Source organism: Zea mays, chromosome 1 (genome assembly GCF_902167145.1).
Source record: "Zea mays cultivar B73 chromosome 1, Zm-B73-REFERENCE-NAM-5.0, whole genome shotgun sequence".
Taxonomy (NCBI): domain Eukaryota; kingdom Viridiplantae; phylum Streptophyta; class Magnoliopsida; order Poales; family Poaceae; genus Zea; species Zea mays.
Window position 1 is genome coordinate 174,220,598 of NC_050096.1, and position 23,692 is coordinate 174,244,289.

The 23,692-nt window shown below is 43.1% G+C and overlaps 3 protein-coding genes across 5 annotated transcripts; all 3 read right to left on the bottom strand.

The window, feature by feature from the left end:
• Positions 1 to 5,980: 5,980 nt before the first annotated feature.
• On the bottom strand, positions 5,981 to 7,567 carry LOC103645049 (uncharacterized). The gene is made up of 2 exons (XM_008668182.3): positions 6,755 to 7,567; positions 5,981 to 6,684 (listed from the first exon to the last, which is right to left on the bottom strand). Exons 1-2 carry the CDS (start codon positions 7,500 to 7,502, stop codon positions 6,215 to 6,217), a joined length of 1,218 nt encoding a protein of 405 aa, XP_008666404.3. The 5' UTR covers positions 7,503 to 7,567; the 3' UTR covers positions 5,981 to 6,214.
• Positions 7,568 to 7,637: 70 nt separating this feature from the next.
• Positions 7,638 to 9,472, bottom strand: LOC103640567 (uncharacterized). Of its 3 annotated transcripts, none has more exons than XM_020547192.3 (3): positions 9,162 to 9,472; positions 8,457 to 8,766; positions 7,638 to 8,372 (listed from the first exon to the last, which is right to left on the bottom strand). In XM_020547192.3, the coding sequence occupies exons 2-3, from the start codon at positions 8,763 to 8,765 to the stop codon at positions 7,782 to 7,784; spliced, it is 900 nt and encodes a 299-aa protein (XP_020402781.1). In that variant the 5' UTR covers position 8,766; positions 9,162 to 9,472; the 3' UTR covers positions 7,638 to 7,781. The 3 variants fall into 3 exon arrangements, with proteins under 3 accessions (XP_020402781.1, XP_023157073.1, XP_023157074.1); XM_023301305.2 differs by having other exon boundaries at positions 7,652 to 8,372; positions 9,099 to 9,465; XM_023301306.2 differs by lacking the exon at positions 9,162 to 9,472 and adding an exon at positions 8,986 to 9,060 and having other exon boundaries at positions 7,652 to 8,372.
• A 7,323-nt stretch (positions 9,473 to 16,795) lies between these two features.
• Positions 16,796 to 22,530, bottom strand: LOC100191640 (uncharacterized). Its single transcript, NM_001137069.1, has 7 exons — positions 22,031 to 22,530; positions 20,727 to 20,826; positions 19,464 to 19,794; positions 18,946 to 19,340; positions 18,809 to 18,859; positions 17,887 to 17,959; positions 16,796 to 17,499 (listed from the first exon to the last, which is right to left on the bottom strand). The coding sequence occupies exons 1-7, from the start codon at positions 22,332 to 22,334 to the stop codon at positions 17,323 to 17,325; spliced, it is 1,431 nt and encodes a 476-aa protein (NP_001130541.1). The 5' UTR covers positions 22,335 to 22,530; the 3' UTR covers positions 16,796 to 17,322.
• Positions 22,531 to 23,692: the final 1,162 nt, after the last annotated feature.

Here is a 23,692-nt window from a genome sequence, read left to right on the forward strand (position 1 = left end):
AGACGACGAACTCCGCTCCGCCCGACCCAGGGCTCGGACTCGGGCTAAGCCCCAGAAAACGGCGAACTCTGCTCCGCCCGACCCAGGGCTCGGACTCGGGCTAAGCCCCGGAAGACGGCGAACTCCGCTCCGCCCGACCCAGGGCTCGGACTCGGGCTAGGCCCCGGAAGACGGCGAACTCCGCTCCGCCCGACCCAGGGCTCGGACTCGGGCTAGGCCCCGGAAGACGACGAACTCCGCTCCGCCCGACCCAGGGCTCGGACTCGGGCTCAGCCCCAGAAGACGACGAACTCCGCTTCGCCCGACCCCAGGACTCGGACTCCGCCCTGGCCTCTGCCGAACAACCTCCGCCTCGCCCGACCCAGGGGCTCGGGCTCGGCCTCGGCCATGGAAGACAGACTCGACCTCGGCTTCGGAGGAGCCTCCACGTCGCCCGACCTAGGGCACAGGCCCACCACGTCAACAGGAAGCGCCATCATCACCCTACCCCGAGCCGACTCGGGCCGCAGAGAACAAGACCGGTGTCCCATCTGGCTAGCTCCGCCAGATAGGCAATGATGGCGCCCCGCTAGCCCTGTGACGACGGCGGCTCTCAGCTCCCTTACGGAAGCAGGGGGACGTCAGCAAGGACTCAACCGCTCCGACAGCTGTCCCTCCGCCAGGCTCCGTTGCTCCTCCGACAGCCACGACATCACACCAGCAGGGTGCCAAGATCTCTCCGGCTGCCACATTGGCATGTACTTAGGGCGCTAGCTCTCCCTCCACTAGACACGTAGCCCTCTGCTACACCCCCATTGTACACCTGGATCCTCTCCTTACGCCTATAAAAGGAAGGACCAGGGCCTTCTTAGAGAAGGTTGGCCGCGCGGGGACAAGGGCGGGACAGGCGCTCTCTTGGGGCCGCTCGCTTCCCTCACCCGCGTGGACGCTTGTAACCCCCTACTGCAAGCGCACCCGACCTGGGCGCGGGACGAACACGAAGGCCGCGGGATTTCCACCTCTCTCACGCCCGTCTCCGGCCACCTCGCTTTCCCCCCTTCGCGCTCGCCCACGCGCTCGACCCATCTGGGCTGGGGCACGCGGCACACTCACTCGTCGGCTTAGGGACCCCCCGGTCTCGAAACGCCGACAAAATGCTTTCAGTGATAGAAAAAGTTTTGAGTGTGGGGAACCCGGTCACATTGCCATGAATTGCCCTAATAAGAAGAAGAAGGGCAAAGATGAAGGTGATAAGAAGAAAAAGAAATTCTACAACAAGAAGAAAGATGGCAAAGCCTACCTAGTTGAATGGGACTCGGATGATAGCTCGGATGATGATGATGATGACACCTCATCCAAGCTTAATGCCGGAATTGCCATCAAGGAGCTCCCTCACTCTTCTCATCCCCCCATTGTCTCATGGAAAAGGGAGATGCTAAGGTAAAAATCATCACCGATTTAAATGATATAAATGATGATGATGACGTTTATGATGTTGATGATGATGGCTATTCATATGATGATCTTGTTAGAATGTTAGGTGAGGCTGATGACTACATGCACAAAGAAAAAGAAAATTTTAAGACCTTGAAGGAATTGTATAAAAACCTCCAAGTGTCTTTTGAGGAGCTCAAGACCTCTCACAACAATCTAAAAGAGAATTGTGAGAAGCTTGCGGATGCTCAAAAATCATCTATTGTGCATGAAGTTGTGGTGGTCACTGAGGATGTTGGAGTCACTTGTGACTTACTTGATAGTCCTACAAGTGAACCACTACCTACTAACTCTATTTGTTATAAATGCAAAATTTCTCTTATGAATGATAATATTGTTCTTGATGAATCAAAAATCATTGTTGAGAATGAAGTGTTAGTAGATAGAGTAAATGCTCTAACTCATGATCTAGAGAAGGCATATGGTGGAAAGGCTAAATTGGATTTCATATTAGGAAGTCAACGGTGCTCACTTAACCGTGAGGGTCTTGGATATGTTCCCAAGAAAGGAAAGAATGCTTTTATAAAGCAAAAGACATTGTTTGTGAAAGAATGTGACAAAGTGTGTCACAAGTGTCACAAGAAGGAACATATTAAGAAAAATTGTCCTAAGCTCAAGAATGTATCCTCCACTTGTTTTGAGCATTGTTATGTTCTTTCTCATAATGCAAAAGGTGTTCATGCTAGATTTGTTGGTACTTCAATTGTTGGCAACAAAAAGAAAGCTATTTGGGTGCCAAAGACCTTGGTCACTAACATCCAAGGACCCAAGCAAGTTTGGGTACCTAAAAGAGATTGATTTCCTTTTGTAGGTGAACTACAAGGCGGGAGAGAATCATTGGGTGTTAGATAGAGGATGCACTCAACACATGACCGGAGATATGAAAATGTTCACCCAAATGAGTGAGGAAGATTGCTCAAATTATGATAGTATCACATTTGGAGATAATCTCAAAGGAAAGGTTAAAGGATTGGGTAAAATTGCTATTTTGAATGATCATTCCATATCAAATGTGCTCTTGGTTGAGTCTTTGAATTTTAATTTACTATCCGTAGCTCAATTATGTGATTTAGGATTTAGTTGCAATTTCACGGTTGATGATGTTATTATCTCTAGTGTTGATGGTAGCAATCTTAAGTTTAAAGGTTTTAGACATGAAAATCATTACCTTGTTGATTTCTCATCTAGTGAGGCAAAGCTCACAACTTGCTTGTTCTCAAATGCTTCACTAGGTTGGTTATGGCATAGAAGACTTGGTCATGTTGGAATGAAGCAACTCAATCGGTTAACCAAGCATGATTTAGTCCGTGGCTTGAAAGATTTGAAATTTGAGAAGAACAATTGTGTAGCTCTTGTCAAGCCGAGAAGCAAGTGGCAAATACTCATCCAAATAAAAGTCAAATGTCTACTCATCAACCTTTGGAATTACTTCACATGGATTTATTTGGGCCCACATCGTTTATGAGTATTGGTGGTAATTCCTATTGTCTTGTGATTGTGGATGATTATTCTAGATTCACTTGGGTTTATTTTCTTCGGGATAAATCTAATGTGTTTGAAATATTCAAGTCATTTGCTATATTGGCTCAAAACCAATTTGATTTTGATATTAAGAAAGTTAGGAGTGATAATGGGTCGGAATTCAAAAATGCAAGAATTGATTAATATTGTGATGACAAGGGTATTAAACATGAATTCTCTTCCAAATATACCCCGGAACAAAATGGTATTGTTGAAAGAAAGAATAGAACTCTCATTGATATGGCTAGATCTATGTTAGCGGAATATAATGTGTCGGATGCGTATTGGGCCGAAGCAATAAACATCGCTTGTCATTCATCAAATAGGCTATATTGTCATAAGCTTTTGAAGAAAACTCCCTATGAATTGCTTATTGGTAAAAAGCCAAATATCTCATATTTTAGGGTATTCGGTTGCAAATGCTATATTTTGAGAAAGGGAAGTCGGCTCTCTAAATTTGAGAAGAAATGTGATGAGGGTTTTCTTCTTGGATATTCATCAAATAGTAAGGCTTATAGAGTTTTCAACAAAACTCATGGTATTATTGAAGAAGCATATGATGTTGAGTTTGATGAAACTAATGGGTCTCAAGATGAAAGTGATAATCTTGATGATGTTGGTGGAACTCAATTGAAAAATGCTATGAAAATAATGGCCATTGGTGAAATAAAGTCAAAGGAAGATGATGATGAAAATAGTGTGGTTGTCATTCCTTCCTCTTCAACTCTAAATAAAGAAGATCACCAAAGCCAACAAAATGATGAAATTATGGATACTCATGATCAAGATACTTCAAGTCATTCGGTTCCTCCTAATTCTTCAACTAGCAGTTATCAAACGGTATCAAGAATTCATCATTCCATTGTGAAGGATCACCCAGTTGATCAAATTGTGGGTGACATTAGTAAGGGTGTTCAAACTCGCTCTCATATAGCTTCATTTTGTGAACATTTCTCTTTTGTTTCTTGTATAGAACCTAACCGTGTAGATGAAGCTCTACTTGATGTTGATTGGGTGAATGCAATGCATGAAGAATTAAATAACTTCACTCGAAATGAAGTTTGGGAGCTTGTTGAGAGACCAAAGAACCACAATGTTATTGGTACAAAATGGGTATTTCGCAACAAGCACAATGAAGATGGGGTAGTAGTAAGAAACAAGGCAAGATTAGTTGCACAAGGATATACTCAAATAGAGGGATTGGATTTTGGGGAGACATTTGCTCTCGTGGCAAGATTGGAAGCAATCCGGATTCTTCTTGCTTATGCTTGTGCTCATATTATCAAGCTTTACCAAATGGATGTAAAGAGTGCCTTTCTAAATGGTAAGATTAGTGAACTAGTGTACGTTGAACAACATCCCGGTTTTGAGGACCCCAAAAGACCTAACCACGTATTCAAGCTTTCTAAAGCTCTCTATGGGATTAAGCAAGCTCCACGCGCTTGGTATGAAAGGCTTAGGGATTTCTTGCTTTCCAAAGACTTTAAAATTGGGAAGGTTGACACTACCCTATTTCACTAAAAGAATTGGAAAAGACTTATTTGTTTGTCAAATTTATGTTGATGATATTATTTTTGGATCTACTAATGAATTGTTTTGTGAGGAGTTTGGAAAAATGATGTCAAAAGAATTTGAAATGTCTATGATAGGAGAATTGAGCTTCTTTCTTGGTCTTCAAATCAAACAATTGAAAGATGGAATCTTTATAAGCCAATCAAAATATTTGAGGGACATGCTCAAGAAGTTTGGCTTAGAGAATGCAAAGCCTATCAAGACTCCTATGGAAACAAATGGTCATCTAGACTTAGATGAGGGAGGTACTATGGTTGATCAAAAACTTTATCGCTCAATAATTGGTAGTTTACTTTATATTACCGCATCTAGGCCCGATGTTATGTTTAGTGTTTGCATGTGTGCTCGATTTCAAGCTTCACCTAGAGAGATTCACTTGAAGGCCGCAAAAAGAATTCTAAGATATTTGAAGTATACTTCCAATATTGGTCTATGGTATTCCAAAGGACAATTTGAATTAATTGGATATTCGGATTCGGACTATGCGGGGTGCAAAGTTGATAGAAAGAGCACCTCAGGTTGTTGTCAATTTCTTAGAAGATCTCTTGTTTCATGGTCTTCTAAAAAGCCAAATTCCGTTGCTCTCTCTACCGCCGAGGCAGAATATATATCGGCCGGTAATTGTTGTGCTCAATTATTATGGATGAAACAAACTCTATTGGATTATGGGATCATTTTCAAGAATGTGCCTCTCATGTGTGATAATGAGAGTGCGGTAAAATTGGCCACAAATCTGGTCCAACACTCAAGAACTAAGCATATTGACATACGGCATCACTTCTTAAGGGATCATGTTGGAAAGGGAGATATCTCTATATATTCAATTGGCACGGATGATCAATTGGCTGATATATTTACAAAGCCATTGGATGAAACGAGTTTTGTACACTAAGAAGTGAAATGAATGTGATAGATCTCTCAAATGTGGCTTGAGGTTGAATGCACATGTGTAGTATTGCATTTCGTTTCTAAATATGCTCTCTACGCTATTTATTGGGTATTTTTTATGGATTTTTCATTTTAGATTGATCTAAGTAGTTTGATATGAAAATGTGCATTACTCAAATACATAATGTGTATGTGCATGCATACTAACCCTTGAATTGGTTGAAATGTCTATATATGAGCATCAAATCAGATTTGAAATTCATAATCAGAAAGTGGACAGAATTTGAAATTTTGAGTATCATGCCGCGGACCGTCCGCCCATGGACCGCGGACCGTCCGCAGTATCAGGATCTAGACAGTCTGGTCAGCAGTGCAGACAGTCTGAGGCTGTGTTTGGTTGGGCTGTGAGCTGTGAAAAAAGCTGTTGTAGGCTGTGGGCTGTGGAAAAGCTGCTGTGAGCTTTCAGCTCTGAGAAAGCTGAAAGCCGTTTGGCTGAAACAGCTGTGAAACAGTAGATTCGGTAAGAAATGCCTGTAATGCCCCTGAAGGACAGGAGAGACAAGTTATATGCAAATTAATCGTAAAACAAATTGTTGTTCACATATTTACATGTAAATGGCCATTTTATGAAGGTGAACTTAACTTTTTCAAATTTTGCATCCATCACTACCATATGGTCCACATTAATACAACGAAGTATATGGTCCACATTAATACAAAAGATATATGCTTCATATAATGTTGTCCTCTATCAACATAATTAGCTCCCTGAAGCGGTAACCAAAGCATCAGCTATCCTACTACGAATGGTATTCATGGTATCTTCATTCTCCCCGTCTGGATTGTCATCTCCTTGTGTTTGTGTTGTGGCATTCGTCTGTTCTAGTAGGTACTCCTCATCAGCATCACATCTATCGAACTCCCTATCATGCAAATTGCTATCACGAATAAAATTATGCAACGCCATACAAGCAATAATAATATGCTTCTGAGTACGAGTAGAGAAACTAGGTATGCCCTTCAAAATACGCCACTTCTGCTTCAAGACTCCAAAAGACCGCTCAATGACATTCCGTAGGGATGAATGCAAGAAATTGAACATCTCGTACTTCCCTTGAGGAGGACGCCCAGAACGAAGCTGAAATTCTGGTATATGGTATGCACTTCCTTTAAAAGGGGCAAGATATCCTGTTCGGTTTGGATAACCGGAATCCACAAGATAATATTTTCCTGTAAAATGAAATCAGCAAAGAAAAATAATAAAACAAGTATTGGTTACATAGTAAAGAATTATGCATACCTTTAGGAGGCAAGGGAAAAGAAGGAAAATTTGCTAACGCGTGATTGAGGATCCGTGTGTCATGTGCAGAACCTGGCCAACCAGCAACCGCAAAGATAAACCTCATATCAAAGTCACAGATGGCTAGCACATTCTGAGATGTATATCCATGTCGACATGTGTGATTAACCACTTCTTCTGTCGGCACTACAACTGGAACATGTGAACCATCTATAGCTCCAATAGCGCCTTTGAAATAAGGCCAGAAACGATCCTCTTTGATCTTATCATGCTCAGTAGAGAAAGTAGGATCTCTAGGCTTTATATTGTCCTTTGCTAACTTGCGCAAACAATTCAATACTTCATGAAACTTTGTGTGAACTGTCCAGAGTGAACGTGTAAAACGATTTTCAGCTTGTGCAAATGCTTGGGGTCCTCCAACAATCCACAAGAACATCGCCAATGATTCAATTGATGATACATTGTTAGTTGATGTCAAACCATAGGTCGAGATTAGCAAGTCATGAAGTTCCATGAAAACCTCAGTGCTCATCCGAAACATCTTATAAAAGTACCTAGGACGACCCAAGCATCTCATAACCCATTCAAGTCCAGTTTCTGTTGCTTCCCTGTATTCTCCTTTGTGCAAATACCGTTCAGTGTACATGTTCCCCATTTGACCAATGACAGCAGCTTGCTGGGAAAGTTGAGCCAGAAGCAAAAGGCCATTCTGTCCTTTTTTTGCCAAATCTTCTGTGTTATCACCCATCTACACATGATATATGAATATATTAATAATAGTGGCAGCAAATATATGGCACCAATAACAATAAATTTTAGCAATCACACAAGACTATATGGCAACAATAACAATAGATTTCAGCAATCACACAACTGGGACCAATGACACAATACCAATGATAGAAGCAAATAATATAGTACATTACAAGCACAACACAACTCACGAAAAAATATAGTTCTTAACATTGGGAAATAAAAAAATATTGGTTCACAATACAATTCTGAAAATAAAGGCACTGAAAGTGTTCTACATCCGCTTAATCGACTCCTTTTCATGCTCCCTTTCAAGCAAATCTAGCCTTCCTTCATTTGTTTCTAGTAAGCTGAAGACCTCCCTAAATTCAGGCTTCACAATTAGGAAGGTAGCTGTGTGCATTAGTGCAGTTTTTTCTTGCACCCCACAATCTTTCACCATCTTCATGGCCTCTGCAATACTAGGGACTGGGTTGGTTGGAGGAGTCGATGATGCTTCAACACTTGTGGAGATCTTCTCTGCTGCAGTTTCTATCTTCAAACATGTGTTCTTGTACAGTCGAAAGAATGGGCTCTTCTCATCCTTCTCTTTAGTAGCAGTAGAGCAGTCCTTACGCTTCCTTTTTCCTAGTTTTGATTTCTTCAACGCAGCCAGCTTCACATCAACATTATCAACAGTTTTTTGTACCTCAACCACATCATCATCACTTGACTCATCCGAGGATATATCTCCAGGACAGGATGCAGTAGCCCCGCTAACGTGTACCTTATCGAACAATATATGTAGATCATCAAGGTGCTTGGGTCCTTGTTTTCTGAACCTCACATGGTTGCATTTAATACCTTTTCCAGGATTATTACATCTCTGAAATAAAATGAAAAAAGTTAGCAACTCATATGATATGAAGCATGGAAAATAAATAGACAACAATGGGAGTTTAATTCTTACAGCAAGGTGTTCATCCCACCATTCCTTAGAACAGTCAACTGTTTGCTTTGCCTCATCCCATCCAAGCCCAGTGGCATAATTCTTGAACTCCATGAACCATGTATATTCCTTTTTCATATTGTCCAACTTATTCTTTAATTGTTTTTTGGTTAGCTTCTGGCCTGTTTTTTCTTCATGCTTAGTTCTAAGATTTTTCCAACCAGTTTTGGTGAACATTCCCATCGGCCGATTCCCAGCATCTATCTCTCCTTTGCATACATCAATGAAATGCCTCACATTGGCATCACACCAATCTGCCTTATCAGCCATTCTTGAATAAAGCAAAACAAAAAAAACATTCTATTACTGTCATAACAACATCAGTGACAATATTTGAGGATTTTTCTCTGGTAAATGAGAATATCAAAGTAGCACTGCATGGCATAATTCATTAACATACATGACTGTGCGGCACCACTCATCCAAGCACACGTGACCAATTAGCAAAAAATTAATCTAGACACAAAATGGAAGTGACGTGCTCCCTCACCACCAGTGATGTGCTCCTCTCCACCGCCACCACATAAATAGAAATTACTTACTGCTGCTGCTGCATTTCAGTATGCTACACAAAGGAGGAAGTAATAGGGGGAGATTACCTACAGATCAGTCAAGGGCGGCAGGGATGCAAAATCAAGTGATTGACTGGAGAGGAGCGGAGCTCACTTGCTGTTGTTGCTTGCGTCCAGATGAGAACAGAGGCCCGAAGGGGTGGTCGCCGGAGAGGAGCAACCGGCTAGGAGCGCCGCCGGGGAGTTGGAGCGCCGCCGGCGAGGTGTAGCGCCGCCGGGCGTGCAACCCTAGCGCCGCCGGGGAGAGGAACACGAGGCGAAGTCGCTGTCTCTGCCTCTCTGGTGTCGCAGGTTCTGGTTGGGGGAAGGGGTCAATCTAAAAAAATAACTCGAACCGGTACCAACATAACGAGTGGCAGGCGGGTAATTTTCACGAAAACATTGATCCACAGCCGCTCACAGCAGGTTCCTCGGTGCTGTGAGAAATGAACTGAGGAAAAGCAGCTTTCTTTGGTAGAACCTGATAGGAAGCCACTTCCTTTGGTTGGCTTTTAGCTTTTGTGGAAGCCAAAGCACCTTGAAAAGCCAAACCAAACGGAGCCTGAAGTTACCAGGGCGCGGACCGTCTGCCGCCCCTGCGCGGAGCGTCCGCGACAGGCAGTTAAGTCGAGCTGAGCCAGTCAACTTGTCACTTTCATCCATTGGCTCTCCTCTCTCACTCTCCTCACGCCTAAAGGTCACTTTTTTCGATTGTGTGCGGACGGTGAAGTGAAGTTGCGCACGGACTGTCCGGAAGCTTGTGGGACGTTCAACAAACATGTCTTCATCCCGGTATTTTATAATCTCATTGATTTCATCAAATTTCTTCAAATTTGGGGATTCTTCGGATTTTCTCTCTGATCTAGAATTGAGCAATAGATTCACAAATCTGATTGGTGGGATTGTTAGTGCTACTCATTGTGAATGTGGTGCAAAATTTTGAACGACTTTGGATGGTTATTTTCTGCCGAATCAATGTTTGAGTAATTGGGGCGACTAGGGTTCTTGAAAAATCACCCCTGGATGGTCGCGGACCGTCCGCCAGGTGGGCGCGGACCGTTCGGACCCTTAGCGCGGACAGTCCGGACCCTGACAGAAAGTTGAACTTTCTTTCTCTATGATTGTGGCATTATCAACAATTCATCTCTGGTTATTTCTCACATCTATTGCAGTGGTCTGGGTGGTCTTCGGAAGAAGCTTGTCGGTCGCTTCAAATCAAAGCGCCCTCGTGCAGACGATGCAGACTACACTCCAACCACTGACTCAGAGGCCCAATCTTCAGCTGGGGGCAGTGTATCTATGGACACAGAAGACGTTCCGCATACTCATCCTGACTATCCAATTGACATCACAGGATGGATATTTCCAAAGAGGAGGTTCTCTATGGCAGAATACTGCTCCAAGAGGACTGTCAATCAATATACTCTGCCATCAGACACAAATGTTCAATTCTTCCACATTCAACTCCAATTTGATTTTTTTGTGGCACATTGATGGATACCAACTTTCACAAACATCAGGTGATTGATTGGACTTTTATGCTAGGACAATCAGTTATGGAGGACCTGATTCCAAAGTTTGAGACATGTGGTCTGTATCACTTTATGGGTCATAGGACTGATTTCAGTGAGATGGCAGTAAAGCAATTCCTGGCCACAGCTGAGATTGATATAGACGAGGAATCCATCACTTGGATGACTGGGTTCAAGAGATATTCTGCAACATTTGCTGAATTCGCAGCTGCCAACAGTCTGAATTATGGTACCATTTCAGCTGGGATTGATCTATACACTGAAGATAATTTTGAAGACTTTATGCAATTTTATGAGCCAGCAAGGCTGGGAATACCTAGGAGGTTTGGAGAGACAGCAGGACTGAGGCATCATCCTGCTGTGATCAACAAAATTGCAAGAGTCACAATTCTTCCCAAGAGTGGGGACAAGAGCAAAATTAGGGATAAGTTCTGGAATATTATCCACCATGTCATGAATGGTGAGGTAATGAATGTTGTGCTTTTCATGATGAGACAGTTAAATAATCTAAAAATGGACAAAAACCAGAATTTAGCCTATGCTCCTTATATTATGGCTCTCATTAAAGCCAAGACCAGATTTGAAGGGCACTGTGAGACAGTTCATACACCTTTTAGACCCTTCAAGAATGAAATTGGGTTCCTCACTAGGCCACTCACTCCCTTCCCAGATGATGAGGAAGATGCTGGTTATGATGCAGGAGAAGCTCCTGAAGCTGAGGCAGAGCAGATGCCTCCTCCTCCACCTCCTCCTCAGCCTCAGCAATACTGGCAGCCTGGTCCAGGCTATTTTGACCCATACTTTCAAAACATGCAGCAAGTGCTTCAGACCCACATGGATAGTAGCTTTCAGGGATTGATGACACATATGAACCAGCGCATGGATACCATGCAATCTCATTTTGATGATAACTGGGATGCGCTAAACACTGAGTACTCTGAATTTCGCAGTCACATCCAAGATCATGTCACTGATCCCATCATGAACAGACTCAACAACATGCAGCAGAGTTTTTAGGACAACATGGGAGCTCTGTCTAGTCAATTTGACAATCTCTCTACCAATGATAGCATGCAAGAGATAAGTCAGAGGCAGCAACAGCTCCAGCAAGACTTTGGCCAGTTCTCCCCTCTCTTTGACACCTTCAGCACTCACTACTATAGCATGCATCCTCCACCAGGTGATCAGTGAAGCCCCTCCTTTGTGGCAATTAATGCCAAAGGGGGAGAGAAGAGACGAAAGAGAAGTTGTCATATTTAGGGGGAGCTTGTTTATGGACATTGAGACCATGCATGTGCATGTTTACCATTTTATGCCGTATGCACTATTTTATGTCTTATGCACTTGGTATTGGCTACTATTTGAACTCTATGTCTTATGCCTGTGGACAAGTATTTGTAATATTCTGTGGGTTGAACTATGTTTAGTTCAAATTACTTTGTGAATGGTTAATCGTGGAGTGATTATAATTGCTGCGCTTACTTTACATATTACCTCGTGTATGCCTCGATAACCATGACTGTAGGAAGATCTCCATCAAAACTCCGATCGATTATGTGTGTTGTATCTTCAGCTTGAAATATCATGCACACACATAGGGGGAGCTTTTCCTACATTCTGAGTTTTATTAGGATTTATCTATCTCTCGGATAGAACTTCAAATCAAGATAAGTCCTATGAAACTCATCTCTAAAATCCTTCTTATACCTAAGGTATGAGGGAGATTTGGAAAAACAAAAATTCTCTTGAATATATTGTGTAGTGTTGTCATCAATTACCAAAAAGGGGGAGATTGTGAATCATCTAGGCCCCTTACTGATGTTTTGGTAATTAATGACAACTGTTTGTGGACTAACGGTTCTTGGAGAAATAAGAATGCAGGGTTGGACCACATAGAACAGGAAATCTTGGAGATTTATAAGCATTGGTTGTGGATCAAGTGAAGGCAAAGGTATAACATAGGTTTTGTTTTTGCCAGACTCTAGGAGTTTAGAGAAGATACTTGACCAGATTAGTAGGTTAGATAGCCGTACTATTAAGAGGGGTCAATGACTTTGATCTGTGTAAAACTTAGTGCCTCATAGAGCATCTAGTGGTTGCATTTGCATGAGGACTAACGGCGCTTCAAATTTCATGAGTTAAAAATCCTTTCAAAAGCGTGTTTAAAAAGTGTCAAGTCTTGGGATGTGCGGACCGTCCGGGCCTTGAGGGCGGACCGTCCGTGATTCTCCAGTGGGGTCCGAAGTCTGTTCACTTCGAACAAGTCCTGTTCATTTGTATTGTGGACCGTCCGGGCCTTAGGGTCGGACCGTCCGCAGTCTTGACCAGAGGAGGGTGCTCTCGGCACAGTCCCTGAATTATAGTGTGGACCATCCGGCCTTGATGGGCGGACCGTTCGCAGGTGCCGAATTTGGTTTGGGCAGGGACTGTGTGGTTTTTGGGATTTGTACTATGGACTGTCCGGAGGATAAGTCCGGACAGTACTGACTCCCAGGTCACGGACCGTCCAGCCTTGTAGGCGAACGGTCTGCATGTGTTAACTCCACTTGGTCAGAGCTCTGGTGCTCCAGGTTGCCAGGTCGCGGACGGTCCGGCCAAGGTGGGCGGACTGTCCGGACCTTACTTTTCTGACAGCTCTGACAGATTTCAAACGGGAAAATAGTCGTTATGTGTACGGTGGACCGTCCGGCCCTAGGGCGCGGACCATCCGCGTGTGTGCAGAACATGTGTCTTTTGCTCATAACGGTTGGATTTGAGTGGGGGTCTATAAATAGAAGGGGAGCTCGTGTGTGAGGGCTCTCTTAGCCATTCCTTGCACACATTGAGGTCATTTGTGATCCTCCAACTCACTCTCTCACACTCTTTGCTTGAGATTGCATTCTAGTGAGAGATTGAGTGTTCCTAGTGCATTTGCATCCATTGGAGATTCTTGAGGCACTAGGTGGCACACCGAGCAAGCGTCATCGGCTTGTTACTCTTGGAGGTTGCCGCCTCCTAGACGACTCGGGTGATTGTCTCCGTCGAGCTCTCCAAGAAGATTGTGGAGAAGTCGTGGTGTTGATTGTGAGGGGTTCGCGCCTACCTCGCCGGAGCGGCAAAGGTGACATTAGTGGAATCAAGGTATTAAGTGATTTCTTGTCCACTTGGCTCAAAGATCAAGCCGTGTCTTGATAGAGGAGCAAGTGAGAGCTTGAAGTCCACCTCAACGTGGATTAGGGGTGATCGGCAAATCACCGATACCACGGGATAAAATTCGGTGTCTTTACTTTCTTGCATTACTTATTGTCGTGCAAGTGATTAGTATTTTGCATATTGTTCATCAAGTATTCAATCACCCTAGTTGATTCTCATAGATTGTTTACTTGTTATCACTAGAGAATTTATACCTCTTGTTATATTGATTAAATTTCCCTAGTGTTGGTGATTTTAGTCTATTCTCTCCACGTCGCCACTAACTGACATCTGCATCTGGCGTTGAGGGACCCACTGGTCTGTCCTTGACCCGGTGGTGCACTGTAGATCTTCCACGACCCAACTGCCCGCCGCGATCCGCGCTAGCTCCAGCTGGAGACGACCTCGTCTCGGCTTCAAAAGCGGACCAGACACCCCCTTGCGTTCCCCCCTCGCCTCGTCCAACCGACTCGATCGACCAAGGGTGAGAGAAGTCACCGTGCGCGGAGGAGAAGAGGGAAGCTGTGGCCACCACACTTGACACCTCGCCTGGCCGCTGGTTGGTACTCGGTGTAGCATCACGGGAACTCGCTGTTTGGTTGGAATCGTGCGCGCTCGGTTCATCGGACACGTGTGCAACGGGATTCCGGGGAATTTCTCATCGGAGCACCGAGGACCGCCATGGTGCTCGTCCTTCCGCCGTCAGTGCTCTGCGCCGCATTGACGGTATGGATACCTCCCCTGTGCTTACCGAGGCATTCTATTCAAGTAGCGCATCTCGTTTTGGGTTTTGAGGCTTGCGCGCGCGGTTGGATGGACATTAGTTCGCTTTATATTTATCTTTTATTTTCATAATACTTCTACTATGTAATAATTACTTTTATGATATTGTGACATTTATCTCCATACACTATGTTATTATATGGGTTGTTCTTTTTTGGTGCACATATGAGACGCACACCTTGTTTACCTAGACTTGTTTATCCCACACCTTGTTTACCACTGAACTTTTGGGTAGTTTTTCTATTGCTCTACCTGGTTTTGGGATTAATATTACATTATGATCATGTTCCAGTTATATTGTTATTTTAATTATTGTTCATGATAAGATCATTGTGTTAATTGGAACATGGAGCTTAACTTGAGATATCCGTGCTACTACAAGGGTGGAATGGGACGTCCTTAGCTGACTAATTAGGAAAGCTAGTGGAGGACTACCTTACCCGAAAGGGGCAAGGGCAGTAGGGGAGTTGTCAGTATAGGGAGGTTCTCAGGTCGATCATGCTGCGATGGCTTTTCGGGCGGGGGATTCCTATACTGCGCTTCCTAGAAACTATAGCGGTTTTTCTGAAGCTAGTGAAACTTTGTAAAGGCCTCATAGTGGATCCCTAGTCATTCACCTCGGAAGTATCTAAGGGTCTAGCTAACCCTAGCTAGGAATACACGACTTGTGGGTAAATGGCGCAACCTCTACAGAGTGTAAAACTGATATATCAGTCGTGCTCGCGGTCATGAGCAGCTCAGGTTTCTCGCATGATTAAATTTATGGAACTAAACTTAATATGCATATGCATTGCATCGCAGGTGTTATTATCAATTTTGATCTCTTACTTAATTAGGTTGGTATCTACTTATACTTAGTAACTGCTAATAAAATTTTGATCAACTCTAAAAGCAATGCTCAACTTTTACCATCTACTTTGGTAAGCCTTACACTTCACATGAGCTCCCACCTTTAGTAAGTTCATGCACATTATTCTCCATAACTTGTTGAGTGATGAACGTACGTGAGCTCACCCTTGATGTACTCACATCCCCACAGGTGAAGGACAGGTACCACAGGATGAGGCGCATGAAGGATGCTATGATGAGTTCGTGAGTGGCCTAGGTCGTCGTCTCTCAGTCAACTATAGTTGCTGGATCGGTCTTCGTATTATGTAATTATTTAATTATTTTGTACAGAATTCCGTTATATATTAAGGATGTGACATTCGTTTCTGTATCATGAGTCATCATATGTGTGAGGCTTGGTCCCAGCATACTTGGTGATTATTTCGCACCCGGGTTTTGGACCCCTAGAACCCGGGTGTGACATATTACATAGTGTGTACATTGTGCTTTCCCTTTCTATCGTTATACTTATACTGAACACCCTTTTCTGTTAACTTAAGGTGTTGACTCTTGGTGAAGTAATCTGCTTAGGGCATGTTTGGCAACAATATTTCTTAAAATCATAGTTTTACAATAATATACTTTGTAATTGTCATGATAATACCTTAGTTTTGGCCAACTCTAAAAATATTATGATTTTGAGAAACATTATATGGATACAATATTGTAAACCATAGTATTAGGCAAAAGCTAGCCATACCATGAAAACTTAGGGTTGTAGTGGAGTTTCCAATACTTCAAAAAACCATAATATCTAGAATATCATAATTTTAAAAACATAGTTTTCAGAAATGCAACTAAACACTTTATGGCATAAAATACTAAAGAATTACTAAAAAATCATGGTATTTACTAAAACTGTAAAAATACTTTACTTCCAAACAGCCCTTAACTGTTATCAAGACCAGAGATGTCGAGTTTTAATCACTAACATGTTAGGAATAAGATAACTACTCTACTTAGAGCGAGTATAATAAAAGATTGTAAGTGTGCTAAATGTTGACGTGGATGATAAAGAAGGGAAGAGAAAAGGTGGGATATAAACTTATAGTCACCTTAAACATAAGAACCAATAAATAAACTTTGTGAGGGAGACAACTATGGTCATGCATTAATACTAAAGAGCTAACTACTATGTGAATGTGCTAAAAAATAGTCTGCAAAGATTCTTACAGTTAATCGTCGGTTATATTATTAACCTTGGTCAAATAAGATCTGAATAAGTTTTTACGTGAGGCCCTGTTTTTTTCGCGCTGAAACTGAAAGCGAGTCGCGTGCAGATTCTGCAGGCTGTGCACTGTGCACGACTTCTCCGGCCGGACGGTCAGAAAAGGCGATGTGGTCATCACTTCTCAAAGATCTGATACAACTTTTGAGAGGGAGGAAAAGGACACACAAACTTTCCATGTGCATGACTGAACAAAGATGCCACAAGTACCATTTGGACATGCCGGAGGAGATGGTGTAAATTAACAGGATCCAGATTGCCAACCTTCAAGATAAAAAAAAATGTAACTGTTGAGGGCACGTATAAATCCCAGTCAATCAGAGCGGGATATTATGGTGGGTTCTTTTTCTTTCAGGAAGGGAAAAACTGAATCAGCAGCACTCTCCCGCGTAAGGGACTCATCGCTCAGGTTAACGATCTAGCCTCTGTTTGTATATCCAACCTAAACGTCAGTTCTCACAGGCAGCCTACCAAATCCCAAATTACAGCAACTTCCATCACACATGTATTATGCATGGTAACAACGAACGAACAAACAAACGATTTCTTAAAGAACAGATAAGCATAATCTTAGAAACATCGGTGAGAGGATGAGCAGCAGGCTACGCTAACGCTATCGAGTATATGACACTCAAAAAAGAACTCTTCCCTGATGGTTGACGACGGGCGCGTTTTCAAGAGGACGCAGACTTCGGCCGCCCATAGCTTATCACCATCACGTAATCTCCCCCGGAGGAGCCTATCACGGTGTGCAGCGGGCGTGCCGGGCCAACCCTCAGCCACCGCTCCACCAGGTTGCGCACGGGTTGCCCAAGGTTCCCCACTGTCTGCCCGCAGCAGCTTATTTCAACCTGTAAACACAACTGTGCTCAGACAGATCGTAGCGCCAAAAGGAATATCCAAACTTGAAAAGGCGACTAAGACAGTGGGGAAACAGGACTTTCTGCGCCTGAAATGCGCATCCTAGCTGCAATGGAGAGAACAGCAATGGCATCACTCCTATACAAGGTGATAAGGAGCACTAAGATCAGAGACATCTGATTTCGCCTCTGTTTCTAAGACGAGATTTATCCAATTGATACATTCTGGAACATGCCGACATGTACTGGTGCCAACAATGGTCTAAGAAGCATTTTTAGCTACAAACTCCATGGACTGCTTCTGCTTAGATAATCCGAGGGCCGCGTTAAGTACAGAGAAACAGTTGCTAAAAAAATAAAGAAGAGTTGAAATCTTACCTCGGATTCACTTACAAGACTGAGCTTCTGCATAATGTACTTTTGGATGGATGATGCGGGTATGCTCCCATCCCTATTGTTTGGCAATGCGTTAGCCACATTTGATGTAACTTGACTCTTTGGTTGAATAAAACGAATAGCTAGCAGGTGGACATTGTGGTCACAATCAAATCATGAGATGTTTCTAGATTATTACTGGGGAGTGAGGATCACACGTGCTCAGCTGGGCTAACTAATGTGCTTGCATATAATGCATTGTGAAGTGAGAGCATTTGAGAAGCCCCTGACTACCAGACTAGCCGCCCTATATTTGGTTCCAGGAACCGAAAAATATGAAACTGATAGCCAAATTGAAAAAAAAAAAGAGAATGTAGTCTTATGCATCACAGGTTACAGTTTTGAGGTCACTAGCATTATGTATTTTTCTTAAGTTAAGCTGAGATGCATTTGTGGGTGGCACCCTCAGCTATGACCAATGAAAAACATACTAGCATTCATCTCTAAGTTCTTACAGAAGTTCTAGTTTCATTCTCCCTGCTCCATGGTTCTTTTTTATTTATATATATAGTGTTTGTTCTGTAGCTGAAGGGCGGGCCTGGTGCAGCGGTAGAGCCTACCGTCTGTAACCGGAAGGTCCCGGGTTCGAGCCCCAGCCTCTGCATATTATGCGGGTAAGGCTTGGCGCTTAAAGATACCCTTCCCCAGACCCCGCACAGTGCGGGAAGCCTACGGCACTGGGTACGCCCCTTTTTAGTGTTTGTTCTGTAGCTGGCCATACATTAACTTGTTCTACAGCCACTTTGAGTTACAATAATGATTCGATGCAAAGATCTTCAATTCTGGATGTATGTTTAGAAATTACTACTGTCAAAATCAAAAACCACTAGTGCATCAGTAGCAGAACAAAGTAATATGAACTCACTTTATTCTCAAGTAGTGGGCAGGTATCTGAGGCAAAGGAGGGTTGCCTTTCCTGGAAACAATTATAACAGAACATCAGGGATCGACTACATCTAATACATCGCTTAGTATGATAGCTGATACTGTGATATGACTTACTGGTCAAATGAGGCAATCAATGAAAACCATATCGGGCTAAATGCCTTTCTGGCCTGGATAGCTGTAGCCGTGGAAGCTGCATTTGTTTCAGGTAGGGGATTTTTCCTCTTCCGGCCAGGCCGCCCTCTCTTTCTAAGCAGCACTATTGGCTCAGGATCGTCACTTTTGTTATCTTCAACTTTGACCTTTGTTCTGCTAAAATGTTCGCTACTGGGAGATTCTCTGAATTCTCCCTTCAAAGCTGGACTTTGTGCACTTGTCAGGGGCTTTGTTTTGCTTGCAGCCTCTACAAGACAGTTCAGAGGTTTCCAGAGCTCGGACTTATCGAAGTCCTTATTATCATCTGCTTTATCTTTGACAGAGGGGTGACTTGATGTGTCCCCATTCGACAATAACTGCAAATGTTAGCATCAAATTCATCATCCTTCCATTGGTCCATTCTGGTACCCATTCATGAACATGCTCCAAAGATACATGATAGGGTATGATATAATTAGAATGCTCGAGTATTTGATTACCTGTCTTCTTGTTTGAGGTATTTTGCTCAAGCTATCTAGCAAGCTTGAATTATCAGTTTGCTTATTTGAGTTATCATTATCCTTCTTTAAAGGATCCACAATGATAGGGCCAAGGCCACGTAATGCGGCAGCCTTCCTGGTAACCACCCTTGTTCGCCTCCCTGTTGAAGCTGCTGGGGTTACTCTAGGTGTATTGACCACCAATGATGAGATAGACCTCTCTTTAACTTTAACAGGTAGCATAATGGGAGATTCTGCCTCTTCAGCATTAACCTTCTTCCTTTTGAAGGGAAAAACTTTTGATCTCACATCCTGTATATTGTGATCAGCTCTGAAATCAATACATCAAAAAGTTAGAATAATAGGAGCAAAAGATACAAGCTAACAAATAAAACTGCATCCACTGAATTTTTTTTCTTAAATCAGAAGAGTAGCATGATGAAGAAAGGCAAACTATCTTGGTCAAATAGCCAATAGAAACATTGAACTGGGTTTCAGATGGCAAGCATTCCTTTGATCTAATAACACACAGTGCAGTCTTATAAATAGAAACCTACAGTTTTACCAAGAACAAATGGATGTGAAGACAAAGAAAATAGAGCAGTGTAGTGATAGCTATGCTTCGGTCTTAGCAAAACTCAAAATGACAATAGATAAGAATGAAGACCAGCTGTCAATCACAGAATGTGTTTCTAGTGGGCAATTCACAGAATTCTTATTTGAGAACGTCATGGTAAGTGGATCATTTTGTTGAACTATGCATTTCATCGCATTCGCCACAGGATTCAAGAAACCAAGATACATTAATATCTAATACTTGAGATAAGCTGGTATGGTCGATAGCAGAGAATATATATACTGTTCTTTGGAATACAACATTTCCAAAAGATCATCTAAAATCTAAATTATATGCAAAGCAATATAGCTATGTTCAAGCTTATCAAGAAAGTGATGAGTGCTTCAAAGTTTATACTGTAGAACTGCAGTTTCATGATCCAATTTTGTTTGTTACTATCTGCAATTTAGAACAACTATCAAATACGATGATTTTGTGGCCGAACTTTTTGTTCTGCCATCTTGCCATCCAATGGAAATAGATGCTAACAGCACTAAATCAAGGCACCTTAGCTGTAAAGTCAAGTACTGCTGGAACATGTATTTTAGAAGGAATGTAAAAGATATTTAGCAAAGAAAAACATTTGTCATAGAACTAAAATTCCAGTTGCTCACTACGGTTGAGTAAAGAGGTCACGAGAAAAATACCTAAGCTTATCGACTGGAGTGCAGCCCAGATCAATTTTACATACTGGACAGTGGTCCAGATCCTCATCATTGATCTTATTATAGATACAATTTCTACAAACTGCATAATACAAAGATCACAAGAAAAATAGAGGTGAGAACATAATATAAAAATATTAATAAGGTACAGCACAATGCTTCATTTCAAGTAGAATAGAAATTTGCTGTCTAAACAGAAGTTCTTTTCAGAAGGACAGGCATGGGACAGTGGTGAGAAACCTTCCAACCGAGCTAAAAGGTCATGGGTTTGACGCAAACTCTCTGCAAAATGCAGGGGTAACGCTTGCCTCAGTTATTCCTCCCCAAGACCCTGGGAGCTGCTAGCATTGAGTCTGTCCTTTAAACAAAAGTTCTTTTCAATTGAAAACATAATAGATCCATGTCATGACAAGTAAAATGATACATGTAAAAGAACAAGACATGTCGATATTTGTACTAGCGTGGACCATACAGCATGAGATTCATATGGATCCTACTATTTCAAAAGCACACACAACATGAACAGTTACACCAATTCACTCACACATGCAGAGTAACCAAGTAAATTGCAACTATTTACAGTCTATGATGGTACATTGTGGCTTCAAAAGCTGTGTACAGTTCCACTGATTACAGGAAAACATTCGTCGAACGCCCACTGAATACCAAGAGGGGGTGTTAATCCTGAACTCAAACTGGATAGCAACTCAAATCACAGCACCGGAGGCTTAATAACGTTCTCCTGAACATTATCTCAACAGGAACCAAAGCATTTCACGGATTGGGGGCAAAGATGGGCAATCAACAGCACGGGAATCAAAGTGCACGTAAAATGCACATGCTGAAGCCCAGCATTGATGCAACATTGCATCACGATTCAATAAAGAGAATTGCAGCTCAGCCTGGAAAGGCAAGAATAGAAAGCAAGGAAGCTACCGTGGTCAACTCGAACTAGATTTACGTGGAGTCCAGAGTGGAGGTGCGAAACTGCAGCACGGTCCGGAATGCACGCACGTCGAGAACCGCAATCGCCCATGAGCTCCGAGAGGGCCGTACAGCGTCGCCGGGTCACCGGAAACTGCCGACCCACGTCCCCGCACCCCCGGGCGACCAAATCCGACAAAAGTAGCCCCAAGGACGAGGCAGACGCCCGTCGAATCCAATCGCCGTCGCGGGCAACCCTCGGAGGAAAGCACGGAACCGTCGTAGAGATGCAAGCGTTCGAGCATGCCGGGATCGGCGGGGCGGCGGAGCAGGCAAGCCAAGCCAGAGCAGGAATGACTCACATGTATGGAGGCACTCGGAGATGGTGGTGGCCTTCCGGAGCAGGCGGTCGCAGAGCGGGCACGTCAAGCAGCGCGCGAGCAGCTCCCGCTTCACCATGGCCACGGAGCTGTCCCCCGCCGCACCGCCTCGCCGGCGCCGCTGCCGCCTGCCTCTCCTCCCCTCCTGCTCTTCCTCATCCTCATCCTCGCCGCTCACTTTCGCCGCATCGTCCTCCTTCGCCCGCGCCCCTTCCTCCACCTTGTCGTCGGCCTCCGGGTCAACAACTGGCGGCTTATCCGGCGATGCGGGCCCGGTGGTCTGCATGGCGTGGGGGCCAGCCGCGAGGCTAGCTACGCATGCCGGGGAGGGGCGATGCAAAAGCGCCGCCTTTTATTGCGCCGACGCCTCCCCTCCGCGTGGAAATGGGGGGAGAGATCGAAGCGCACGACGACGCCGAGGTGGAGGTGGAGGTGGAGGTGAAGGGAGTTAAGCAGAGGAGGACGACAGGGAGAAAAATGAAATTTATTTACGTGCTTATCGAGGAGGGACGAGAAGCCGAAGGACGAAAGGCAATGAAGTGCAGAGGTGGTTTGGAACTATTTTGCCATTCCTTTTTTTTATTTACCTTTTGCGGCGTTTCCTGTGTGCCGAATAAAACCAATGTGTTTAGAATAGTTAAGCAGCGGTGTCCTCACTCCTCACATATCCCACATCCAGACTGTGAATCCTTCCGGATAAAAAAATAGGCTGTAAGGAAAATGCAGAAGATCTATTTCTTGCAAATACGAAGATATATAGAAAATAATAATAATAATAATAATAATAATAAATTATTTTCTAATTATTTAGTATGAGAGATACAAATAACTATGGAGGTATTTGTGCTAAAACTTCACGAACCAACTTGCGAGCCGAGCCTCATTCTCGAGCTCGTGCAATGGGCGAGCTGAGCTCAGTCAGCCACCGAACCAAGCTTGACTCGACTCGTTCACATCCATACTATTAATAATTGTTGTAACTAGCGTGAGCCTACTCGTTCTCTAGGATACGATTGTACCACCACATACAAACATAAAGCAAGTCTGAGATCTAGCATTATGGAGACCTGGTAGATATGCAGTATCTGTATAACCCACCAAAGTTTGGTCCTAAGTCTTTGGAAAAATACTCCAAGGTCTTAAGTGCATTTGAGGTATCTTAGTATAGTTATATATATATATATATATATATATATATATATATATATATATATATATATATATATATATATATATATATATATATATATATATATATATAAAGTTTTATGGTTGAGTTTTTAGTAGTCTAGCTAGAAAACTCATTGCAAATGCAATATTGGGCCTAATGCAATTTGCCAAATACATCAGTGTTTCCATAACACTAAGCTAAGGAACTTTAGGTTCCAATGGTTCATCTTCATCACTTGTCACACCCGGTTTTAGAAGGCAAACCGAATGCGAACCATGTACGTGCCAGGATCAGTTATTTCACGTACACAGCAGTTACATAATATGGACATCATCACACAGTGCTCAAAATAGTATTAATAAGGGAAATAGTCGATTACATCATACGTCCGAGACGTCCATATAGTTCTTACAATAAATCAAAGTGCGGAAAAGAAACGTAGATAACGCGGCCTTCACAGGCAGCCGACTGGG

What these genes read in the sequence shown, in the direction of transcription:
- LOC103645049 (XM_008668182.3), bottom strand. Translation starts at nt 7,502, where the DNA reads ATGGGTGATAACACAGAAGATTTGGCAAAAAAAGGACAGAATGGCCTT. An exon ending in TTTTCCCTTGCCTCCTAAAG is followed by an intron (nt 6,685 to 6,754) that starts GTATGCATAATT and finishes TTCATTTTACAG; the next exon opens with GAAAATATTATCTTGTGGAT.
- LOC103640567 (XM_020547192.3), bottom strand. Translation starts at nt 8,765, where the DNA reads ATGGCTGATAAGGCAGATTGGTGTGATGCCAATGTGAGGCATTTCATT. An exon ending in GGTGGGATGAACACCTTGCT is followed by an intron (nt 8,373 to 8,456) that starts GTAAGAATTAAA and finishes ATTTTATTTCAG; the next exon opens with AGATGTAATAATCCTGGAAA.
- LOC100191640 (NM_001137069.1), bottom strand. Translation starts at nt 22,334, where the DNA reads ATGCAGACCACCGGGCCCGCATCGCCGGATAAGCCGCCAGTTGTTGAC. An exon ending in ACTCCAGTCGATAAGCTTAG is followed by an intron (nt 19,795 to 20,726) that starts GTATTTTTCTCG and finishes TATTGATTTCAG; the next exon opens with AGCTGATCACAATATACAGG. An exon ending in GCCCACTACTTGAGAATAAA is followed by an intron (nt 17,960 to 18,808) that starts GTGAGTTCATAT and finishes GCCAAACAATAG; the next exon opens with GGATGGGAGCATACCCGCAT.